Source organism: Harpia harpyja, chromosome 12 (genome assembly GCF_026419915.1).
Source record: "Harpia harpyja isolate bHarHar1 chromosome 12, bHarHar1 primary haplotype, whole genome shotgun sequence".
NCBI lineage: Eukaryota > Metazoa > Chordata > Aves > Accipitriformes > Accipitridae > Harpia > Harpia harpyja.
In genome coordinates, this window is record NC_068951.1 from 42489024 (window position 1) to 42508084 (window position 19061).

The 19061-nt window shown below is 42.0% G+C and overlaps 1 protein-coding gene across 2 annotated transcripts in view; it reads left to right on the forward strand.

The window, feature by feature from the left end:
- The window catches only part of PPM1L (protein phosphatase, Mg2+/Mn2+ dependent 1L), a 103364-nt gene extending 84303 nt beyond the window's left edge, over window positions 1-19061 (forward strand). For both annotated transcript variants that reach the window (XM_052802915.1, XM_052802914.1), the window contains exons 3-4: window positions 12244-12405; window positions 17043-19061. In XM_052802915.1, coding sequence (XP_052658875.1) covers window positions 12244-12405; window positions 17043-17389 — 509 coding nt within the window. In that variant the 3' untranslated portion in view covers window positions 17390-19061. The remainder of the gene's footprint in view (window positions 1-12243; window positions 12406-17042) is intronic.

Here is a 19061-nt window from a genome sequence, read left to right on the forward strand (position 1 = left end):
CAGTCAATTTTTCAGAACCGACATAAACGCCAACTATACTTGGTTCGAAGTATTTGGTAAATATGTTTATATATTTGGTAAAACCAAAAGAATATATTTTTGTACATTTGGTGAAACCTCTGTGCAGTGTAGGTGCAATGCTGACTCTACGTCAGTAAGTTAGGGATTTTTTTTATTAATCAAGTGAAGCGTTCTGTTCTCACTCAGGCATATGTAACTATTTTCAGTCTTACTGTATAAATGCCATGTACTCTTCACATTGGTATTTATACATTTGTAGCAATTAAAAAAAAAAAATTACAAATTCTACTGTTACCAAAGTCCTGCAGAAAGAGAAGAAACCAACACAGCCCTGCAGAGTGCTGAGATTCAGAAGTGTAATAGAAAGTGGGTTTTAAACTATTTAATGGATTTAATACTAATTATTACTAACTGACCATTTGCTTTCTGTGTACTTATTGATTAAGCCTGGAAAGCATCTTAAATGCATAAACTTATTTTTAGTTGGTTACTTAATTGAGTCATAACTTGTGGTAGAGTTGGTTCTGGTTTGTGCCCAGTGGAGGGTTGGTTTGATGTCTCCTGCATTCGGGAAAGGTTGCTCCTCCAATCTTTTAAAGGTTTTTTTCCAGGACGCTGCATTATCACTGACTGATTGCCATCTTCCCTGTTTGTATCTTTGGCCTAATGAAAGACTTAAAAAGTGTGTAAGCTCTGGAGACTGAAAACCACTATTTGAGGTCTATTTTGCTTAAGTTTGTGTTAGATTTTATTTGAAAACCTATATATTCAGTTGATGTGCACCATTGCTTGAGATGGTTGCTGTGAGTACCGTAGTGTTCTTCCTCAATTTCAGATACAAGTGTTGCATGAGTAGGCAGATGTAAGCATGGATTTATCTCTTTTTTTATTATTTATTAAAAAGATATCAGACAGAGATAGCATTTGAAGACACAGCTTGCTGCAAATTCAATGTGGGCAGAGAGAATATCTGTTCCAGGTCTCTGGAGGAAGGCCATCCATCTCGGCAGAGGTTTGTCCCCTGCTGATGGGTGCAGAGACAAATGCCTGAAGGGTCTTGTGAGTAGCAGTGAAGGCAGCAAAGTTTGTTCTGCCTACAAACCTGACAGACCATTTGGAGATCCTTAGCAAATTTTCCTGCATCATTACCCAGACAACATAAACAGTATTGCTGTAGCAGGGTGGAGCGGCACAAAAGCATCACCAGCTACACTTTTGCAGAACCCTTGATTACACTCGCAGTTGCTAGATTTTGGTATTGAAGTGAGTATCTTCAGTCTCGCTGCTCCTCGTTTTGCCATATCATGTATGAAAAGCTAATGTTTGCGTTCTTTTGAAAACATTTTAATAGGAAAGTCATTGAGAAGAAAATACATTGAAATAACATCAAGAACATGCACGTGCACAGGGATTTATGATCTAAGGGCCCTGCTGTGTTTCTGGAGATTACTTGTGCTCTTGCACACATCTTTGTGTCATCTGTCCTTGCGCTCTCCCCATTTGCAGCAGCGTTCAGCTCGTGCTAAGCCCTGCTTTGCATGCACAACTGCATTGCACGCTACAATCAATCACTGTTAGCCTTTTCCATTATTTCCCAGTGTTTGAATTATACATGGGGAGATGTAGGAGGAAAAAGGAGCAGGAACAAAAGGAGGCTTTCTGTTCTCAAGCGGAGCTTTATTTAAAACCCTATCCATAATCTGTAACAACCCATTAAGGTAAAGAAGTTGGTCATAAACAAGCAAAAACTGGTTCTTCCTCATGCCTTAATACCTTTCTAACAGTGGCAGTGGCCAAGTTTCAGCAATATCGGTGCTTTTTGCTCCCTTTGTGTGCATCTTTTCCAGGCAGTTCTGGGATTATGGGCTGCAGCTGCTGTCTGCCAGTGGATTGGGCATATCTTTTTAAAGCCATTCACCTGGGCTCCAGCTGCCAGTCAGATTTGCTGATCTCATACAAAAGTTCCCCCCAAACTGTGCTGTTTTCACTCAGCTGCGTGCCAGGAGGATGATTTCTGAGGTGACAGCTCTGCCCTAAAAAAATGGATGTTCAGCAGATGGGAGGTTTTGCATTTGCAAATGGGCAAAGTAGGTTTGATACAGAGAACTGGAAGATACAGCTGGAGAATATAGAAGGAAAAAAGTATGGTCCGAGGTGACTTTTGGCCAGGCATTGGAAGATGATTAGCCCCTGAGTTTGATTAACCTGAAAAGGGGAAAAGTCACCAGCTTGATTTAAGCTCCCGCCCTTGCTCAGGCCAGCCAGCCTATATTTACAGCTCAGTAAACTCTGTATCAGCGAATTCTGTGTGTTGAATAGCGGAGGGGTTGGGGACAGAATGAGGATCTTGAATTAAATCACAAACCTCCTTAACTGTGTGTAATTCTAGTGCGTTATTGCTCCCCACCCCTTTTTCCCTCTTTGTCTCACTTCCACTCTTCTGCCAGCACGGGAAATACAAAGTAAGATCACAATCCCTTCAGACGGGGTGCATGTTTGTAATTTGGCGATGCACCTTGGGCACCGAATAAATAATTCTTAAATACCGCCTTGCTGTACAGCTCTGTCTGTATACTAATAAGTTCCTTCTTTGTTCAGGAGTTAAGGCGAGTGATCCATCATGCAAGTGCCTCAGGGCCAGCTGGAGAGCGGAGTGGTCCTCCATGAAATTAGCTGCAACCTGATAGACGGTCCTGCTGCCGATGGGTGTTAGTGCTTCGTAAAACCCGACCCCAGGAGCCGAGGGATAATGCAGTCTTAGTAAAAACCATTCGTTGGATACAATTGCCAGCCATAACGTGGATTTTTGAGCAGCCTAGTTAAGGCTGAGTGATGCGGAGATGTGCACAGCATGTATAAGCTAGCTGTTAGTTACACTGTTTCTGAAGGATTTGCTGATTATAGGTCTTGAGTTCAGTTTAGTGCCTACCCGCTGACACCTTATTTATTAGCTGCTGCTTTAAGTCTGGTATTTATGGCTCAGGCACCTCAGGAAAGTGCAGGTCAATTCCTGGGCTTCAGATGAAATTTTGCAGCCTTGATCCTTTAGGCAGGACTGGGATAAAGCCAGAGACGTCACAGGACTCAGCACAAATTGGATGCTTTTAATTATTTTGGTGGGGTTTTTTTCCAAGTGGGATTTTCATTTTGCTCCTACTTTTCCATGTGATTACAGGTCTCGTTACAGTTGAATGTCGCTAGTAAAAGCCTGTTGAGCATCTAGCATAACATTTTCTAACTAGATAAGGTCAGTCATGCTCTTATACAGCCTTGTGGGGCAGCATTTGGAGCAGCAGAATTGCTGACCTTATTGCTGACACTTAAAATCACCGAGCACTGGCTGTCCCTGTATGGCCACCAGCAAACTTCTGCTTGGCTTAGAATGTGGGGTGGATCCTGCAGCAGGTCGGTACAAAACTGACTCCCTCAAAGCCAGTTAGTGTCATAAATGTAACATCTTTAGTATCTTTGGCACTGTGATTGTGGAGGGGTTTATTTGTCTGAAATTGCTAAGAGGATGGAATCACTTTTTTTTCCCTTTTTTTTGTGTGTGTGATCAGTTCTTCAGATGGTGTTTTACACTGAAATTTGATATATTTCCATAGTGGGAAATGCAAAGCTGTAGAAGATTTCTAATGGATCCATAGAAGATCTGTCTTACAGATCACAAAATTTGGGACAAATCTTAACAAAGCAGGCTACACATATCTCGCTCTAAAACTTTTAGTAGCTTTTATTTGTTTTTAAACTTTTATCCAGCTCTTTCTTAGAGAAGTTAAGGTATTGTTATTTTGAGGGAATACCCTTATCTTTCCCAATGGAAAACTTACGGCTTCTTTCTGAACACCATAGGTTCACATGAGCAGCTTTTGTCAACAGAGGCTGGTATTTTGCAGGGCTTGGAAGAGTTGTGATACCCTCCGGCTCCTCTTCTGCTGGCCGTTTGACCCAATAGAAATCCCACCACTTTGTTCCAGGATTGGATACCTCCAATTCAAAGGAGGTGAATTACACAAAATTGCTCCTAAATTTTTGTTCTGCTGTAGAGGTCTAGAAATGGAAGAAAACATGTTCAACAACAGATGGGGGAAAAAAAAATAATTGGGTGTAATTCCTATTTGAAAGCAATAAGTTTTGTTTCTCAGTTTATACAGCCTGTGCTTTTCAGCAAGGGAATGGTGCGTGCTCGCCGTCATTTCAGCGCAGTAAATGAGCTGGGGGCTGCACTTCATCTGCTATGCCTGACATCTCTAAACTTCGTGCTGAGCTACTCTTCGCTCTTGTTGCTTGGCTTACGTAGCAGCTGGCTTGAGCTATTGTAGGAATATGGTTTGAAATAGCGGTAGCAGGATGCCTGTCTGTATATACACTATATTGCATGATCATCTACAGTTGTTTGTGTTTCCAGTGCTTCAGGAGCTCTTACAATCAGAAGAATTCAGACTTTGCAGCTTGTGTACAAACGCTAGTGTTGCACTGACCACACAGACGGTGTTTCTGCCCATGGATATTGAAGGCTCACAGGGAAGTGTCAGCAAGAGATTTCTTTTCCTCTCACGTATGGACCTTAGCATAGGCATTTTTTCTTGTCATATCGCTGCAAGGCTGCACGGGAGGTTTAACTGCTGCAAAATGCCCGAGCCTGTCCGCAAAGGAGATTGCACATGTGGTTTTCTGCACTTTAATTAGCCTGGTGACATACAGAAATTTCTAACCAGAAAAAAATAAACAGTTTTCAACATATTTTTACTGCTAGCAAATTAAATGGCTGAGTGGGATGTTCAGGTGAAACTAAATATGGAAGTAATGCAAAGAAATCGACTTTTGAACTGAAATGGAGATTCCCTTTGTATTAAGATTATTTTTCATAAGGACAAGAAATTAATCATGCTGTGCTAGGATAGCACAAAGGTGGGTGCACTCCCTGTTTCCTCGCCGGTGTTGAAGCAATGTCAGAGCAGTCTGCAAGATGGAGAGGCTGCCCAAAAGGGTTTCCGTTTTTCAGTAATTAACTTTTGTTACCTGATGCACAAAACTTCCTTCCAGCTCTTGTTTTCCTGCCTGGAAGACACTTTTAGGTATTTTTTACATAGCTTCATCTACATGAATCTGTTAGTCTGTAAGTATATCCCAAATATGATTAATGATGAACAGGATTGAGTTATATATACATACTCATTGATTAGACATGGAAGTAGGATCGATGTTTCAAATATAAAATCTTAAAATAGTACTGCATACAGCCAGGTAGGAATAGTTTCGTGATGGAAATCAAGCTACAATCTTAGAAAGATTTGAAGTGATTTCTATGTATTTCTAAGAACCTGATGTTTCTCTGAATCTATTTTAAAAGAGAGAGTTCTTTTAAATTTAGGGGAAAAAAATTATGTTGAGATGATTAACAAGAATTATGAGATCTTAAATTTTCAGAATTTTTTTTTTTAGGTTTGTGCTTTACAGAATTGACTTTTGCAGAAGAATTTTGTTAACTGAAACAAGGGGCAGGTACCACTCATTTGTAGGAAATGCCAGTACTGAGGGGATTCAGGGATGAATGCCTGTATGATGTGTAGGCTGTTCAGTCCCATATACCTTGCAAGATGTGTAGGCTGTTCAGTCCCATATACCTTGCAAGACATTTGAGGGAAAGGAGGTGGATACTTCAAAAAGGCATGTGTATTTTTCAAAGATATTGTGAGCAATCAGCAGCTCATTTCATTCACAGGTGGTTAGCCCAGTAATTTGCCGAAATTGTGTAGTATTTTGGAGATTATAATAGCATTTCCTCTAACCTGCATAGCTTCTGCTAAAAGAAATCATATAGCTATTTAAACATTTCAATAACCTATAAAGGAGTAAGGGACGAAGAAGTGCTAATGAGCACGATTAGCTTGGCCTTTCACAAAATCTTTGACAAAGGCCTAACGTCATTAGAGAAGCCCAAAATGCATGTGAGAAATGGTGCCTTGAATTAGAAACTAGCCAAGGAGGACGCACGCGGATCATTGTGATCCAGCAAAAGGTCCGCCCCAGCAAAAGATTTCACAGTGATCCCACCCCAACTATGGGTTGTTGGGATCATGTTTTTTCAGTTTGGAGAACTGTTGTTTTCAGTACCTGATTTGTCCCTCCTTTTCTGTGCAGACACAGTGGTTTGGGGAGCATCAGAACAAGGAAAGGGCTTCAGCCTTTGCAATTCCCACAGTTCCTTTCACTGCCGTAGCATGAATGAAACGTGAAGGTCTGCTGTTTGGTTTTATCATTGCTTATCTTATAGATAAGCAGTGGGTAATTAGATTTATTTTTATGGCTTTAGATTAGAATTGGTGGGTCATTTGGAGGGCACACGGAGGCGGCGTTTCATGATCTTGATGGTCTCCCACCACTTCTTATCCATATTCCTGGCAACTGGGAAGCAAGAGTCTCCCTTACCCTCCCTCATATACTTACTTATGGTGTTTTTCTCAGTCTTGCCTATTCCACAGGCTATAATCAAAGTTTTATTTGCATTGCCTGAGGGGTATGTGCAGAGCATGTAAAATAGAAATTCAGGAGACACATGTCTGGTCTCAACAGGAGGAGCTGAGGCAGATGGGCACAGAGGACAGCTATATTAATGATAAAAACATCACGTATCTGCCCTGAAAACTGCTGGGGTCTTATTGTTTAGGATTTAAAGTCCCTGTAAGGCAACTGGAAATGCATGGTCTATAAATGAGAAAGGAGCTTCATGCAGTGTGAGTTGCTAGTGGAGAGTAAATTTAAATCTATATTTTTGTTTATCCCACTTTTTGCACTGTTCTGAGTAATTCTGTTTCCTTCTGGAGATTATTGAAGCTCAAAAATACTAGTTCTTAATTAATTATCGTGTGAATTCAAGCTTGAGCACTGTCGAAAAAAGATGGGAAGGGGCTTTTTGAGTTGGTTTTTGTTTGTTTTTTAATCAGTCCAGCCAAGTAAGTACTGAATTTCTTGACCTGCAGTCGCTCCGAATGCATTTCTGCTCAAAGGGTATGGTAGACCTCTACTCTCTAGCGGTCAGACATCACGGGAGTGCTAACGTACACCATCAGTTTGCGAAAGGGGATCCAGACTTACCAAAAAGTGGTTGTGTGGGTTGATTTAACATACCTCCCATCTGACCTGGAGTCACTGATAAGGCAGGACTGGTCTGAGCTGTTATTCCATTGTCAGTTCAATACCTGGGTAAGGGAGCCGGCTGCTTCAAACCTGCTGCTATTTTCAAAGATACTGTCAGTGCAGGGCTCATGTTGTTTACATAGAAATTTTCCCCAGCTCTATGTTTGACCCTACGAAACGCAGACTGCAAAAGCTGTGTCCATCCGAACATGGTGCAGGTCCAGGTACTCAGGATATTCCCTTTCTAATTAGGGTTACTGGGGATCTTTTTCCCCACAGCTTCACAGTGGTCCCAGCTGGTGCAGCCCACCTCCTCCTTCTGCAGACCATCTCAGAGGTGAGATCAGACTAATTTCCTATTGCACAGGCTTCTGTTGAATACAGACGAGCTGTCACAAGCCCCACCTGTGTGGGAATTAATGTAGCTGTTAGCCCTCTGAGGTTTAATGCTTTTAGGCCAAATGCTAAGAGGGCAGCGTTGGTCTCTCCGAAGATCATGGTGATGGTCTCTGTTTCTGAGGTCATCCTATCCAAAACGGGCTGCGGGAGATGGTCGGTGTTGGGATAAATATCTGCAAAGAAAACCGGCTGACCTTTTAGTTGAGAGAAGAGACCCCCCCTGGGACAGAGAAGTGGGCGCAGAGGTCTGTATGGAAACGTTGGCCATGTGTGCGTTTGTAGATGGGGCTATGCAGGAGCAAGCCTATGGAGGGACGGGGGGCCGGTCAGAGACTGGACTTCAGAGAGGAAGGGGATGAATGGGTCTTCAGAGATGCTTGTGATTAGAGAAGCAAAGGGGAAAACTAGGAGAGAAGTGTTTCTAGAAGAAGCATTGAGCTGGCAGTGCTGGAGGCAGTAAGAGGGATGAGAGAAGCTCACTGCGCTGTGGCTGGAAAACACCGTTATGATCTCGGCAGAAGCAGTTTCAATGGCATCGCCAAGAGGCTGCGTTGGAGGAGGCATAGCATGGAGCTGAAGGGAAGGAAAACCTCAGGCAGTGACTGCAAACGGCATCTTCAGTGAGCTTACAGGTGAGACAGGAAAGCAGTGGTAGCTGTAAAAATCAAGGGTAATGATGTTTTTTTAGAGTGGCATTATGAAGATGTGCTGCAAAAGAAAAGAGCCAGAGAAGCATAGGGATGAGGCAATAATGAATAAAAAATGTTAAAATCAAGTCATTAGAGTAGGAAGACAGGTCAATGGGAGACAGCACATGAGCAACCTCGGCATGTGTTGTGCAAATGGGGAAGCAATGGTCAAAATGTGGGAGGGGGCAGTCTTGTTTTTCAGTTTTGTCTGAGAAAGAGACTGTGTGCAAAGAGCCACGGAAAAGGTGGGGGAAGACTGGGAAAAGCAGTGAGAAGGCATGTGTGGGAGGGACAGTTGTTCAGGAGGAAGAGCTTTGGCCAGGGACTTCTGCCATTTAAGAGCCTGAGGTAGGGGCAGGGTGGAGGTGTGATTTCTTATGAATGAGGAATTGGCAAAAGTTCAGGGTCAAAGAGAGCGATGAGGGGGAAGAGGAGGGGAAGAGGTTACATGTGCTGATGGCTTGAAAGCTGTGGGGCATGAGAGACTTGGGGAACTTTGCAAACAGGGAGAAAAGAAGTAACGTGGTGAGCACCTGGTGAGATTAACTGCACTTTTGCTAATGGATTAGGATGAAGTGAGGGCACTGGAGGAATTTCAACCAAGTTGGGCCATCTGGAGCCCAAGAGCTGTGGTCCTCATCCTGAGCTGCCCCACAAGTGGGGATTTGGAGCCAGGCATCAGCAGGATTTTTTTGATGCTGCAAGAGATCTCTAGTGGCTGCAGGGTGAGCTGGATCATGCCTGGGCTCTCTAATGCCTTTTAAAGTATTAATCAGGTCTTGTTTGCGCTCTGGTGACTTTTCCTTCTTTCGATAAAGCAGTTATCTAAAAACCGGTAGAGCTGGTGCAGCCTTGACTTTTACAAGGTGCCTTGTCTGATACTAAAATACAACACCAATAATCTTACCTGGCTTAAAAAAAAACCCCACCAGACAAAAAAACCCCTATCTCTACAGCCAGTATAGTACAGGTTTTAAATTTTCTGGTGATTTTCTTTGTAAACTGCTCAGCAGGGTATTATTCAGGCAGCTGCATCGAGGGACCAATATAACATGTGTTCTCAATTTTGGACCCTTTATGTTGGGAATTTTCCGTTGTGCAATTGCATTAAATCTGAGGCGGCTGACAAGAGCATGATGTTTTCTAACTCTACACAAGGTTAAATGACTGAAATAAAAATAGATGGAAAAGAAAACAAAGTAAAATAAGTTTGCTTTTTCACGTAATGGCAGACAGTAGCGTGAGGTCAGGGACTTAACGATAGCCCAGCCATCAGTCAGGGACTGTGAAACAACTGATCCTTCTTAAATCACTTTGGAAATTATCTTCTGTTTCAGATGCTTGTTCTCTTTCATTCACAGAGATCATATAACCAAGAAGACCGTGTTCAAAGTTATCATTTTTATATAAATTGTGGTAAAAATGACTCTATTTGTGAAGCATTTTACTTTCTAAACGCCCGGGCTGTAGGATGTTATTTGCAATATTTTCCTTACTAGGAAATGCATGATTTTTACAACTGCCTGTAGGAAAAATACACACTGGGCTGGTGTCACGGGAAGGGGGGAAGGCAATCTGCAGAGCAGTAGGGTGGTCTTGCACACAGGAGAGTCGATGAATTTACAAATGCAAATGTCAGGCCAAGATGGCAGCTACAGGTAAAGCTGGAGCTCTGATCTTCAGAAAGAAGCATCAGTTGGGTGGTAGATCACGGAGGTTTGCAGCCTCGTGTGCAGCTTGCGGGTCTCTGTCCTGCAGCACTCCAGGATCCTTCCGGAGTTGTTTTTGGCTCTGTGTTCCCGTCCAACAGGGCTTTCACTTTTGCCCCTGTTTTACATCTCACAGGTTTTGTTTTCAACCCAAATTGCAAAGGTGGCTGTTCTTTTTTTCTCTGAAGTTTAGACAAAATGTCAGACTAGCTTCAGCAGGTACCAGCCCTCTAGTCTCTTGCAGATTGTCAGCACAATGCTGCTTGAATGTTTGTTAAGGAAAGTTTCATAAACAAAAGCAAGGGCGAGTGCCATTTATTATTATAATTTTCTTATTGAGGCAGAGCTTTATGCATTTGCAGAGTTAATAGCTTTTGTTCAGGTAGAGAATGAGGTGACCTCAAATGCTAAATCCCATTTTGTTCTGCTTAAATGACCAGCTGCACCCCACTACAGTAGTTTACACCCTCGTTACTATTTTGTTGTCTTTGTGTTTTGGATACTGGTATTTTAACTATGAGGTCCTCTGGCGTTAGAGCAGGTCTCTTCACCAGGGTGCTAAGGCTGGACACCTGCATCCAAACAGGGCGGACATCCAGCCGGCAGGTGCCCTTTTCAGCACAACCTTCTTCACACCCTTTGGTGCAATCTCGTTTAGCCTTCAGAGAAGGTGTTTCTTGAGCAGGCAGCTCATTTTGCTGGCTTCCTCGGGTGATCTTGGTAGACGCATTCCTCTGTATGTCCTGTTGTTAGATGAGCCGTTGTGTGGTTAGCAGGGGTTTTTAGCAACAAATGGGAAACTAAATCCATTTAGGTCTGCAATGTGTCAGTCAGTTGCAAAAAATAATATATATATATATATATATGCCTGTCTTGTGAAAAAATAGCTCAAGTTTAGAGCTGTGCAAGACAGAGCATTAAGTTAAAAATAGATCTTCAGAACATAGTACATCTAAACACAAATTGTTTATTACTGGCTATTTTAATTATACCAGTCATGGGATATTCAACTACTGACATGGGAACAGCAAAACATAGTTTTTAATTCTGGGTTTGGACAGCAACACAACAAGCAGCAGCTATGAGAATTTAGCTTTAAGACCACAGAACATGGACTTAAACGCTAATATAGCTCCCCAGGAGCAAAACCAGAGGTGAGGATGCTGATGATGGTAGGCAGTGGTAGAATGCCCTGTTGCCAGCATTTTCATTAAAACTGCATCTTTGTCCGATTAAAATGTACAAGTGGAGACATGTTACTTTATAACACCGCTGTTGGTTGAGTTTCATCGCTGGGGCCCTTCATCAGGTGTGCTGGCCCCAAGTGCTTCCTCCAGAGCACCCCAGCTGTGGATGCACCTTTTTTTTAAATGAATAATCAGATGTAAATTGGTAACAGAGGTGAAAACTCAACCATGTGCTTCTCTGGTTTACGTAAAAGGAAAAGAAAGCAGCCGTTCAGTTAATTTTATTTACTGTTGAAGGATACCAGAGTAGCTTTTGTAAGAATTTTAGCAGCACTGTGCAATCTAAACTGAGTGCCAGGCACGTTCCCTTTTAATGTTTGTTAGTGTCTATCTAAAAACTTACTTGCAATCTTTTGATTCTAAAGCATGAATGAAATTGAAACATCTGGTCAAAAGCCTGTGCAAGGAATATTTGTAATAGCTGGAGTTTTTATGGATACAGCTTGCACTAGTTGGAAGGGCAAAATATAGAAAAGGCATGGTCTTAACAGGATCTGCTTTGCTCAATATTCATTCCACTCTGCATCAATTAAATGAGGAAAATAAAAACCGTAGTGTTCGCACTTGAAAAACAGCCAATTTTTCCAATATTTTCCTGCCACTTTAGCCAACAATACTATGCCTGTTGGATACGGTGGTCAATGACTAATTACATTTTCTGTGTATTTAAAGGTTAAAGTAATTAAAAATGTCAAACCTTTTCCTCTTTTCAATAAAAAAATAAAAAAAATCAACCTCAGTTCTTGAGGGAATGAGGGGAGAGTGCTCTGTTTTACCCATGCATGGTCCAGTGCAGTAGTTTCAGTTCACAGAACTGCGAGTGGGCTCTGGGACTAATTTGTACTTTTCTGTTATTACTTTCCTTGGCCATTAGGAAAAAACAGCTCTCAGACAGAGACTGCAATACACTCCTCCTACTTCAGCCCCTCTCTGCCATTATTAATAGGAAGAACATTTTCCTGCTAATCATGTTTTTACACACACACATATATATCCCCATGTATTTGTTTTGCTTCCCATTCCCTTCTATTTTTCCAGGTACAACTTGTTTGATCGCACTGTTGTCAGATAAAGAACTCACAGTGGCCAACGTTGGTGATTCGCGAGGAGTCTTGTGTGACAAGGATGGGAATGCTATCCCCTTGTCACACGATCACAAGCCCTACCAACTGAAAGAGAGGAAGAGGATTAAAAGAGCTGGTGAGTGGTAATGTTTTTGCTTTGGACTGAAGGTTCATCTTTTTTCTTCTCTACTCTGTCAATAATATAGACTTTTCCCCTGAGAGAGACTGAAAAGTACTAGACTGAGGCATCAGCAGATAAAATCTTCCATTATTAATACAGCACTTTTCAGTGGGATGTCATGTGCAGACAGAGAAATGGAAGCAGATTGACCTATCCCTTAATGAGCCACTGTCCGAGTAAGAAGAGCAGCCTTCATCTTCAACAGCCAGTTGACCGTCCCGGCCAGTTCCCCTGTGATCTCTGCAGGGAGCAAATTAATAAACAGGAGCAGCAGCGTTACAGGCTTCGTCACACCAAACCGTATCAGGAGCCTTTATGTGAGAGGCTGGGTGAGGTTTAATTCCTAAAATAAGCAGAGCATGAATCTAATTCATCAAAGCTATTTTTTGTTCCCATATAGTGACTGCTAATGAGCACAAACATGTAAATTGTAGCAGGAATATAGGGAAAGAATATAAGAAACAGCAACCTTTCTGCAATAAATCTTTCTAGCTTTCATCACTTGTCAGTTTAGTGACCTCCTGGGCTAGAAGTTACATTTGGATCATCAAGTTTTTAATAGGCAATTCTCCATTAATTTGTCAAAGTCTCTTTTGAACCCATTTCTGGTTTGGGTCCCAGAGCAGCCTGCAGTAGCAAATTATTTGACGAAGAAAAAAAGTTCTTCTCATTTGTGTTAAACCTACCAATGAGCATTGCCTCCAGAGATGCAGTGTCTGTCTGCCTCCACGTCTTCATCTGTAAAGTGGAAATAACAAGTTTTTCCCTGAATATAAAACATTTTTAAAACCTACAGTTTATCAATACACTCACACCAGCATAAATGTTTGTACATGTGCAATGTGCACTTTCCTCTCAGTTTGCTTTTATCGCTGAGGAGGCATAAGAGCAGCGGGGATCCTTCCTGCTGCTAGACAGACTGCTGAGGTCATGTACGTTCCCTAAAGGGGAAGAAGAAGTATACAGATCCTAAGAAGAAGGAAAAGGAAAATCTTGGTCTCACTTTGCTTCAACTCTGTACTTGGGGGATGTATTTTAATAACATTTGGAGATTTGTCTGTAAAATCGCTTCCCTCTTAGCCAAGTCCAGGGCCTCTGTGCAATTGTTCACTTAGAGAAGGCCTTCCCTTAGGAGAAGAAAATAATTTATTTCATTTGTATAGAAGTGAGGCTTTATAACACAACAACATGTAAAATTAACCTGCATTTTTGCAGGAATTTCCAACTTTGGAAGAAATTATTTTAATGGACAGGTAAATGTAACTACCTGCAGCTAAACAAGAAATACTCTATCTAGCCTAGTGACTTAATGAATTCTCTTCTCTGTCACCTATTGCCCCATTGTATTATCATGATTCATAGGGCCTCATAGTGCTGTTAAAAACATACAGTCCAGTTTATACTACTTTTACATTTTGGAACATCCCTTCTTTACATACAGAAAGTGTAAAATTGAAGCAAAGTGCCCAAACTGAATTATCAAGCCTGCATTGCTACTGTGACAAAAGTACCTAACTTTTTTCCACATTCTAGATACTTTCTTGTCTTGTAGAACTGAAGAAAGCGACAATCATTATCTTCCATTTCGGTTTTCCAGCTTTACATTGCACCATCAAGCTGCGCTGTCCAGTGCCTTGTAGGTAGTTACAAAATGACTGCACATTTGTGTTAGTAGGATTAGATTTCATTTAAAAGTGAAATCCATATAGCCACGGTTGAGAAAATATCCTTCAAACCTCATTCTGATATAAATCAATTTGAGGTGCCTGAAACAGCAGCTTTAAGAAAAGCGTGAATTGCCCTCTGCGTTTCAGTGGGGCGTTAACATTGGGATGACAAGTCTAAACTAATCTGTCATTTTTTGCTGCCATGGTGGATGTTTAGTAGGCTTGCTGCTTGTTGCTGTCAGCAGTCGGTGGATGGGGAATGAATTCAGTCCCTCTCCTTTTCCCACTCCCAGCAACTGTGTACAAAGTCTTAGTCAACCCACAACCTGAAAAAAATTTTCCATTTATCAGTCCAACGTGACTCGAGCAGCAATTGCGCTGAAGCCCCAGAAGCCAACGCTCAGGTTTCTTGTGGGAGTTCCTGCAGTGCAGCGAGAGGTCACTGGTACCCGAGCCTGCAGCCAAATACCAAAAGGAAAGACAGCAGCTAAGAGAACAGGTCAGGTCCCTCCATTTCGAGCTGAGGTGCCGCATCCTGTGGAAATACCTGCTCCGCAGCATGGCTGCGCAGTTAACAGCACGGGTCACGGGGTCTGGGTCAAGGCTGACTGTTATTTTCACAAGAGGCTGACTAATACACGCTCACGAATGCTGGGGTGCTGCTCGTCTCGCAGCTGAATGAGATCGGGGTCCCACCACTCTGACCCATTCCTGTGGGATAGGGGAATGCATGTCCTGTGATACAAGGACACTGGTTTCCCCAGAAAACACAAGGAATCTCCTTCTGATCAGGATCTTGAGCGATGTATATAGTATCAGCGTAAGACAGTGGCCTTGAAACAACCGTGGTTTTGGCTTGTGAAGAAACACTCGGTTGTAGAGCCACAAGGTGACTGTCACTGCTGGAAATTTAAGTCATTCACCTTGAACATAATCCTCTGAGCTCAGCTCTCGCTAACATGCAAAATGTTTGTGCCGTTGCCAAAAAGCTTCTATTTCTTTAATGCCTTTTCTTCTCCAGTGGCAGCCAGCACTGCAGAATGTTTGCTTTTCCGTAAGCATTTTTACGTATTCTGTATGGATGGCTTTATAAAAGAAAATATTAGAAGTGCCAACAGACACTTCAGCAAACCACAGGATTTCAACTTGTGCCGTAGGCAGTTCCAGGTGCCATGTGAGAATGGCACCGAAAAGTCACTTTGTACATGTAAGCACAACCTGCAAAGACTGTAGTAAGCATGCCGCAGCAGCATCAGCTATCTCCTCTGTAAGTACAGTAAAGGGTGCAGGCATTGCTGTCCTCTAATTGTGTGTAAAATATCTACTTAAAACTGCCTCTTCTTAATTGCATTTTGCTTCCCCTGTCATTGCAATATGTACACATGATTACACTCCAGTTATTATAGTCCTAACGGCTTATGAAAAAACCCTGTGCTGGTGAGTAGGTGGCTGTGTAACATTCAACCGAGATGCCCTCAAAACCTACAGCAGCAGCTGGACGAGGTTGGTTTGACTGCATATCTAAAGAGGAGTTGCAGTAGGCTCACCAGTCCTTCCTTTTTTGACTACGGAAGGAAACATCTTCATAATGGAGACTCCGTAGAAGTACTGATGAAAACACCCAGCTAAAAAGTTTTGTTTCTGCTGGCTTTAACACAAATCAAGTTTCAAGCTTTAAACAACAATGAATCATTAAATGAAATGTAGTTTCACCTGAAAGCAGAAGGAATTCACAGATTAGATCAGCCAACCAGGAATGGAAATGCTATTGTAAGATTTAGGTGACTAGGTGACTGACAAATAATGCATGGGCTGAAGTGCAGAGCTGAAAACATTCTGATAACTACAAAGAACAAAGACATTTATAAGAACGCCAAAGCAGACAGCTTGCAGATATAAAAGACAACAGTTCACCTAATTTTAACAGTTCACTACATTTTAATGTTCCACGTTTGCAAATTGTTTGTCCTCAAGTGACTTTCATTCATGTTAAGGTGACAGGAATATTGCTATGAAACAGTGCAGACAGTGGCACGCAGATGCACGCACAGGAATTGCAGGTGCTTCAGTTTTACACTTTGACCTTGAACACTGTATAGTTCCCTCCCTGGCACAATCAGACTGTGTAGCAGCCAGGTGCTGGCTGTGTCAGAGTCATCGATTTCAGTGCAAAACATATCTCACCATAAGCAACCCCTAAATAAAATAATGTATTTTCAACTAGAAGTAGCCTTAATCCCGGTGTTGGTAAAACCTGGTAAAAATCAATCAGTCAGATCCCACATTGCAATTTTTCTGACTTGAAGTAAAATTTCATGATCGGTTTGTTCACAACAGTTTTTTGGTCCTTTTTGACACAGCTCATTCAAGGCAGTTTAATAGAAGAGCCTATAAATGTTCTTGCACTTGCTTCTTTGCTTTATGCCTTAAAGTGAGATGTGAGTCCTACTGCAGGGTGTTTTCAGTGTTGTTACCTTCATAGGTGTTCTGAAAGGGGGAAAATGTGAACTACATAGAAAAAGGAGGTGTTTACTAACATAAGAATATAAAGATTTGCTTTCAGCACTTTTGTCTTAACATTGCCTAAGGCGTTCTGAACAGTAAGTTGTGTAGTACAGGAATACCTGTGTTCAAGAAGTTGTCGGTCTCTCTGGGGGAGTAGAGAGCATGAAGCTGCTTCGTTTCAAAGCAGAGCCATTCCTGACTTCTCTGCTTCAGCTGTTTCAACAGCACTAGCGGCCACAATCCAGCTCTTCCCTGCAGCGCTCTGAGATTTACTTAAGGCATCTCCTGCTTTTTTGAGACATGTAACATCTGTATACCTCAGGACACAGCAGGATGCATTTTTGGGTGGGTCTGGCAGGAATCCAGAGAAATGCTTTAACTTTAAAAAGAACTGCTTTAAGTGTTGGTGTTTCTCTCCAGGTGGTTTTATCAGCTTTAACGGCTCCTGGCGCGTTCAGGGGATCCTGGCCATGTCCCGCTCGTTGGGAGATTACCCTCTGAAGAACCTGAATGTTGTCATTCCTGACCCTGATATTCTTACCTTTGACCTGGACAAACTGCAGCCAGAGTTCATGATCTTGGCGTCGGATGGTCTGTGGGATGCTTTCAGCAACGAGGAAGCTGTCCGATTCATCAAGGAACGCTTGGATGAACCACACTTCGGTGCAAAGAGTATAGTTCTACAGTCCTTTTACAGAGGATGTCCTGATAATATAACAGTGATGGTGGTGAAGTTCAGGAATAGCAGCAAAACAGAAGAACAGTAATTACTAGTGGTTCTCTGCCTCACTCTGAACTTAAAAGAAACTCCTACATTTTAAACATAGTAGAAAGCTCTAGTAAATACCGTTAAGATTCTACACAAAAGGAACAGATCCCTCTGGTCTTTGTTCTTTGCTTAACAAAAGGAGCAATACAACAAATACATTCTGAGTGATTGTAAGAATTAAGTTTGTTCACATATACCTGTTTCCTGTGACCTTGCTGCTCCTTAGAAACTAACTGTAATCTTCCATTTCAGAATTTTCTTTACAAATCCTCTGTAGACTTTTCATTTGATCCCTTACCTCTCATTTCTAATTGTCAAAGGTTCGTTCAGATGCACAGCAGGGTCAGGGCAGTGCTGCCGCTTAATAGCAAGTGATAGGAATGATGCTGCTTTTCACTCATAGGTGTGACTCTTCAGAATGATGCTCTTGCGTTTCTCATCTCTTTTCTTTTTTAATCTGCAGTGATAAGGTTGTATAGGAAAAGGTTTCGATTATTGGCCTGTTATTGATATGAAGGAGGAAGAGGAGGCAACTATTAGCCTGCTACCACAGAACTGGCTCTCTCGCTTTGTTTAACCTCCCCCTCCACCCCTTAAATAAATCCCTGCCAAGCATGTGATTAGGTATAGTTACTGAATTACCTGAAGCCACATGTTTATTCAGTCTGTGCGTTACTCTAATAACATTTCTTCTATGCCATGTTGTATTCAAACCAACTAACGTTCAACTTACTTCGAGGTCTGACACCTTCTGTATCAAAAAATAGCTCTGTTGTGATAGAAGAAAGTCTGTCATTCACCAAGACTCACCCTTACATTAGTTTTTTGGCATGGACTTTTCATAGGCATGTAGAGAAAGTAATGCAAGATAAAATTAATTCCGTTAGTGACTGTTTGGAAAACTAATCAAGACAGGGCATTCCTTAGAGCTACCTAGATGGAAGTCAAGCCTATTAAAGACTTCCTTGTACCACTGCAGATTAATTTGTGGTGTTAATCCAGGGGAAGACCACTTTAGAACCGTTTTTTGGTATAATGTATAAATGCCAGGCAGTGTCATTGCACTGTAGAGATGAAAGCTTGTGTTAAATCTAGATAAAAATATGTTTAGATCTAACTTTCAGTATTTAATTGTATATCCTGATCTGTGACTACTGTAAGTTTAAACAATGACGGTCTGAGTTTGCTCTACATCTGATAACTTAGTTGGCTGCTTCATGAACGAGAGGCAGCAGAAGCAGAGTGACAGGGTGATGCATGTTAGAGGAACAGAGCCAGGGCCTGAGTTGGAGGTTAGTATTTTGGATGGCTTGCTTACCCGTATCGTGTCTTATAACAATCCTTGGGATTCTCTCCCCACAAAACGTGGTCCTGGACGATCCCCTGAGGTCTCTTGTCTTCAGGGTGACGGAGGTTGTCAGTATTTGGGCCCTGAGGTGAATCATGGATATGACGCATTAACTAACTTTGTGTCTGTTTCTTGGGTAGAGATACAATATTACCTAGCTAAAAAGTTAACCTGTTTCTCATCACCCACCTATAGCCCTTTCTGGGCAAGTGGCTTGCTGGTCCCTAAAATACTGTGATGTGTTGTGGTTGTGCTGAATGGGCGTGTGTCTCTGAAGACGAAAACGAAAGAGCAAAAATTCTTCTTTCTGCTCAAGAAGGAA